Source organism: Colias croceus, chromosome 7 (genome assembly GCF_905220415.1).
Source record: "Colias croceus chromosome 7, ilColCroc2.1".
NCBI lineage: Eukaryota > Metazoa > Arthropoda > Insecta > Lepidoptera > Pieridae > Colias > Colias croceus.
Genome location: NC_059543.1, coordinates 3,316,161 through 3,322,334, shown reverse-complemented (window position 1 = coordinate 3,322,334; position 6,174 = coordinate 3,316,161). Strand labels below are relative to the sequence as shown.

The following is a 6,174-nucleotide window of genomic DNA, read 5'->3' as shown; positions in this document are numbered from 1 at the left end:
TAGGTTGTAAAAACTTGTGCAATGGTATACTTGGAACCATAGATGTTTGATGAAGTAGCTGTAGCAGTGTGTGATGATAAAGCTGCAGTAGTAGTGTGTGATGAAAATGATGCTATTTGTGCCATCTCCATAGATGGTGCTATTTGTGGTGAATATGGACCTGCTTGTGATAAAGAAGATTCTGCTTGTAATGAAGACGATGCTTTATTTGTAGATAATATTCTCGTAGCTTCAAATGATTTTCTGGCCTTTTCTATGCGATGTTGTAGGGTTGCAGTTTTGATGCCGTATTTGTCGGCTGCTTTGCGTATAGATAAAGTCTTTGACAAAACTTCACGTATTGCATCTTCAATGTTTTCTTCATTGATATTTTTTCTCTTACTTTTTCTATTATGGAATAAATTAAACATTTTCAGGGGAAATTAAAAATACGGTTTTTGTAAAACCTCCTTTATTAAACTATTTTTTGTTATTGTTAATGCTCAAAATTCCTTCCTCTTGATATTATGCATATAACCAACACCTTCGTATAAAGTTTCTTCGTAAACTTCTAAGAGCCCTTTCAACATTTTTGTTATTTCAGCTACTTACATTATTTAATTTTTCTCGTATCACTTCCTTATTTATTATATTTTTATTTATTATAAATTTATTTATTATATTATATTTTTCTCGTAAACTGCTTTGAAGTAGCCCCATAAAAAATAATCCAAAGCATTCAAATCCAGAGATCGTGGAGGCCATGCAATAGTACCTCCACGTCCAAAACATCCATTTGGGTATGTATTGTTTAAAAATTCAGCAACTTGTCTTGACTAGTGAGCGGGGGCACCATCGTGCTGTAACCACATTCTTTCGCGGACTTCTCGCGGAATATCTGCTAACAAATTAGGAAGATCGTGTCTCAAAAAATGTAGATTACGGGCACCGTCGAATCTCGGTGGTAATTCAAATGAACCGACGATTTCAAATTTGTGCTGGAAGCGATCCTCGCAGGCATTAACAAGAAACATTTCTGCATATTCACGTGGCATGTGAGTGTATTAGGCATTTTTCTTCAAAAAACCAAAGTCGAACAATAACCAAATAATTAGCAAAATCAGTGTCCAATTCAAGCGTACTTCAACAAAAAATAATATCGTAATGACGGGGTCAAGCTAAACACGTGTGTAGTTCCGAGCTATAAGAGTTCACTGAAAGAGTTGAAAGTTAAAGAAAAGAATAGTGGGTTCAAGTATCGTCTATGATTGGCCAGAAACAATACAAAATAATTCCAGCGCGCGCTCATAAAGGCAATTATTGGAATAACTTAATGAGTTGACTACCTGATAATTTCTAAATTGAATGTTGTATGCCAATTTAACATTTTTTTAATACTTAATGCCACATAGATATGAGCGCCGACAGTGACTTTTCGAAGTCGATGGCAGCGGCCGCGGCGTGACCTTCACATACCTAACTTCCAATTGAAGAATCCAACTAGCTTCTTACCTTCATTAAAAACAAGAAATGAAACAATAATTTACGTATAATTAAGATTTATTATAATTTTGACGTGACTAACCAGATGAATTTAAGAAGAAAAAACAAAATTAAAATCTTACTCTGACATTCAGTTACTTAGCAGCTGTTAATCAATAGATAAGGGAATTAATCGGGAACTTAAAACACGCTTTAAGCATCAAAAGATTCTTTTAGAGGTATCTTTGTGATTTTTTTCTATCGAGTAAAGTAAGTTGTATTGTGTTTTCAGCTCGATATCTAGCTAGTATATATCCTGAAGAATATCATATATTTGTCTGAGATTTTTTACTACAGTTAATCATATACTTTAAAGCATTATAAAACTCGAGTTTTGCCTCGTTTAGCTCTTCTATCATAAAGATCTATCATAAAGATATTTCATTAAAGTTACATACCCGGAGATAAAATTTTTATATGTGTACAATCTATAGCACCAATACAACGGGGAAATTTTGCTATATCATAAAACTTTGCCACAACATTGTTTTGTTCATCAACAGTAACAGGCATTTTAATAAACTCTGAATATAAAGAAGCAATTGCATGTGTTACTCGATGCAATATTCTACAGGCAGTGGACTCATGAGCTCCAATAACATCTCCACAAGCTGTTAATTGACTACCAGTAGCATAATATCTCAGGGTGCATAGAAGCTGGTTCATTGGGGATACAGCATTTCTGAAAAAATAAAATGAAGTTTGGGTTCGAGTGTCGTTTGGTATTTTTAGGTATTAATAGTATTTTTACCCATACATTTTATTTAGGTTAGTTGAAGGCGGATGGATTCTAGTCTAGTAGGTACATGTTTATTCACAGCTTACCTGTTGAAAGTATTTGGAAAATTATGAATAATTTTATCAAGCAGGAATGTTGCACTGCGTTTACTTAACCGGAATCTTTTCAAGAATTCGTCATCTCGTAACGTGCTATATAAATCACTTCCATTATAGACTCTTCGAGAGAAAAACGGGGTTTCTAAATATTGCACGATTAGCTCGTCATCGTCTGATAACAAATCATTATCATTGTACGCCACTGTTAAAGCTAATAAATCCATTTTCACGTAATAAAAGAAAGAACAAATCTACAATAACGTTATCTGTCAATAAAATCGAGATTTAACAACTATAAACCGACCTACACGCCGGTTTAACTTTGACGCCAATTTAAATCGAGATTTTAAGCTAAATCATAATGAGCAAGACGTTAAATCAGATGTAGACCTAAATCGAGTTTTTGTTTCAGTAAATCTCGATTTAAAGTATTGCAGCAAAATTTTTAAAATCTTGATTCTATTAAAGCTAGATTTAGTTCTTAAACCCGGTTTAACTTAAATCTCATCGGTGTTGTCTTGCACGTCCTAAAATTACGTTCGATTTAACTAAATCAAGATTAAGCCCATCATTCACTCACCATTCATTCCTTACGTTCCGTTGTTATGTCAAGCGTGATTTCGTGTACAAAAAAACGTGCTTCCTGTCACTTGTCAGTGTCAGTTTTGTTTTAAGTTTTAACGTTCCCGTTATTCTGTGTTGTGTTTCCGAGTTTGTTTGCGATTGTGCGGTGTGCGTGTTATTTTTAAATACATATATCAAATTGTGCAGTAGTATGAACAATATGATGAAGAAATCCAGGGGACCTAATTTTTCTACTGCGGAAATAATGCATCTTTTAAAGCTAGTAGAAAAATACCCCATAATAGAAAATAAAAGAACAGATGGGGCTACAGCAAAAGACAAGCAAATGGCTTGGCAAAGGTTAACTGCTGAGTACAACTCCCAAACTAATATAAGCCCCTTAAAAACCATACTTAACTACATGCAATCATTCTGTTTTTACGGCTAATAATTCTACAAGCAACATACTAAAATAATGTCGATTTATTTTTTTAGTCCAATCAATAGATTTCGAGTAAATCGAAAATTCTTATTCCCAAACCAAAAACGTACGCATGTGTGCGTGAACTCCTGTGTACCGATAACCGACAGTCGACACTACCGGCCGAGGCCTGTTACTAGACGGACGTGTCGCTTGTTTCCCTGATTTTTTCCCGCCAGAATTGTTTGTTTTTGTTGTTAAATTATTTTTAGAATCCATGTTCCTTACTATAAAACAGACTACTGATAAATTATTTGTAATTTTGTAATTTTTTGTTAATATTAAGTATGGGAAATAAAATAAAAACCCGTCAAGAGGACTAAAAACGTTCTTATTAAATCAAACGCAAATCTGAACGATATGGTAGTAAAAGGTAAGAGCATTTTAGTGATATTATGTTTAGTGATATCTAATATATAAAAATCAATGCCACTTTTCGTTGTAATTCCATAACTCGAGAACGGCTGAACCGATTTCGATAATTCTTTTTTTATTATATTCCTTGAAGTACGAGGATGGTTCTTATGTAGAGAAAACGTTAATATGTACCACGGGCGAAGCCGGGGCGGACCGCTAGTTTAGTATATATTTCAGAGGCGGCTCGTGACAAAATTGTATGGGTGTTCACTTGAAATAAAACAACGAAAATACAATAGCGTTAGCAGGATAATTTTATTACAAAAAAAATGAGCACCACATTATAATTAATGTCTATTTAAATTAAACACTAAAAATTAAAAAGTATTATAAAACTAATTCATTGTGTGTATATTACTCAGATCTTAGAGCGCGTTTCCACTATATCGTTCAGGCCTATACAAAAATGTTTCGATATCCTAACATTACTATTTAATTTTATACTTATTCCTAGCAACACTCTGATTGTTGTTTTCAATAAAAACAAGTTTTTATTTGAAAGAAAATGGTTTTGACTTAATAAAAAAAAATATATCATTCAATTTCACGTCCTTGAGCAAACGACAAGGCGACTACCGTGAAACAATAAAATATCGTGTCCATAATAATTTATTTTGTTATTATTATTTGATATTGAAAACAAATAAATAAATCGTCACTTGAAAGTGGAAAGTGGAAACACGCACAAAACCAAAATAAACCAGTTAGCAGTCTTTCGTCAGACGCTTGGTAGTTTGGTACCGTTAGAACATAAAGCACACATTTTATTCAAAAGTTATAATTATTACGTAGTTTAATTGTTAAATTTTGTATTTGTTGATTGTTGTTATTATTGTTATAATATTTGTTGAAGTTTTTAATTTGTGTGTAAGTGTTGTAACTTTATATTGTTAATTGTTAATGTAAAAGTTATACGTATGTTAAATGTGCAAATATTAAAATCAAGTCTCATCTTTTTCAGAGGAGAAACACATATAGTTTAATTTAAAATCCCATATTTATATATATATATATATAACTAGATTTCCACCCGCGGCTTCGCCCGCGTTTGCAAAGGAAAACCCGCATAGTTCCCGTTCCCGTGGGATTTCCGGGATAAAAACTATCCTATGTGTTAATCCAAGTAACCCTCTATATGTGTGCTAAATTTCATTTCAAATTTCTCCAAACTAATTTACCTGTACCCATACCATATAAACTAATTTAACTGATCATGAATGTGAAGTTATTGATTCAAGTCCAAATTCATCTAAGCAAGTACTAGAAGAAGCATATAATAGTACACAGGTAATTTTCAAAGTATATAATACGATTAAAATATGTTTTTTTTTCGACCGCATATTTCAAATAAAAAAAAAAATATAAGTATCATTGATTTAGTTTTACTTATTCACCCATATCCTTATTATCCAAGTAATACAACAAATCAAAAATAAACAAATTGTCTCCTCTAGTTGTTTCTTACGCTGTGGCGCCATCTAGTACAATACTCCGGCGTGAACTCCATCAGCCGTCGTAGATTGTGTTAATGTGTGCGCGAGTCACTCAATTTCAGCTAGCTCTTGTAATCCTCTTAACGCGAGGTATTTCAACGCGAGGCAAGATTTTAGGAGGTGAAGTGTGGGGGGCCGTTCGCGTGACTCGCGCTCCTCGCGCTCCTCGCGTCGTTTGTTTTTCGTAACGTTAGCGCTATGCCACAGTGTAAAATATATCAAAAGTAAATTGTGATCAATTTTTATTATGTAAGCAATGTAAAAGTGTTTGTGTCAGATTGTAAATATAAAAGTAAATAAAGTAAGCATTTACAACTTTATAAACTGAGATAAGTAGGTACTAGGAATTTATTAATTAGCACAACATAATTATGGAAGTACTTGGTGTAACTAATAAATATTACTTGCTGCTACCAGTAGAAGCTTAGAGTATTATATTAGAATAGTATAGAGCGCGTGTATTGCACAAATTGCTTAGTGCGCATCGAAGGCAGATGAGCTATAGATACTATATAGATGTGTGTGTGACAAATAGGGATGGGTAGGTATCAATTGCGTGTTGAGCTATCGATAAGTTATGTAAATAAATATGTAACATAAGAAAATATATTGTTCAATATGTTATTAAAGGAGAAATGTATGAAGAAAGTATAAATATATGTACTTTTAAATAATAATGTAAAGTCTTCTATTAATTATAAGTAGTTTAAAAAAAAATGTATAATTGAAATATCTGAAAAAACGTGTGGACTTCTTAAATATTAAAATTAAGAAAAAAAAAGATCGGGTTTAGTACTATTTTTTAATAATAAATCAAATAATAATAGTATTTAATGTTAAATAAAAATAAGAATTAATTAA

The 6,174-nt window shown here is 32.4% G+C and overlaps 1 protein-coding gene across 2 annotated transcripts; it reads right to left on the bottom strand.

The window, feature by feature from the left end:
• Window positions 1-1,474: 1,474 nt before the first annotated feature.
• On the bottom strand, window positions 1,475-2,730 carry LOC123693007 (putative nuclease HARBI1). 2 transcript variants are annotated; one of them, XR_006751634.1, is made up of 2 exons: window positions 2,279-2,730; window positions 1,475-2,203 (listed from the first exon to the last, which is right to left on the bottom strand). XR_006751634.1 is itself a non-coding variant. In XM_045637876.1 (2 exons), exons 1-2 carry the CDS (start codon window positions 2,580-2,582, stop codon window positions 1,912-1,914), a joined length of 528 nt encoding a protein of 175 aa, XP_045493832.1. In that variant the 5' UTR covers window positions 2,583-2,730; the 3' UTR covers window positions 1,482-1,911. The 2 variants fall into 2 exon arrangements, 1 of the variants encoding a protein (XP_045493832.1); XM_045637876.1 differs by having other exon boundaries at window positions 1,482-2,203; window positions 2,347-2,730.
• Window positions 2,731-6,174: the final 3,444 nt, after the last annotated feature.

Coding starts and splice junctions, on each gene's coding strand:
- LOC123693007 (XM_045637876.1), bottom strand. CDS start 2,582: ATGGATTTATTAGCTTTAACAGTGGCGTACAATGATAATGATTTGTTA. Junction 2,204..2,346: donor TTTCCAAATACTTTCAACAG/GTAAGCTGTGAA, acceptor TTATTTTTTCAG/AAATGCTGTATCCCCAATGA.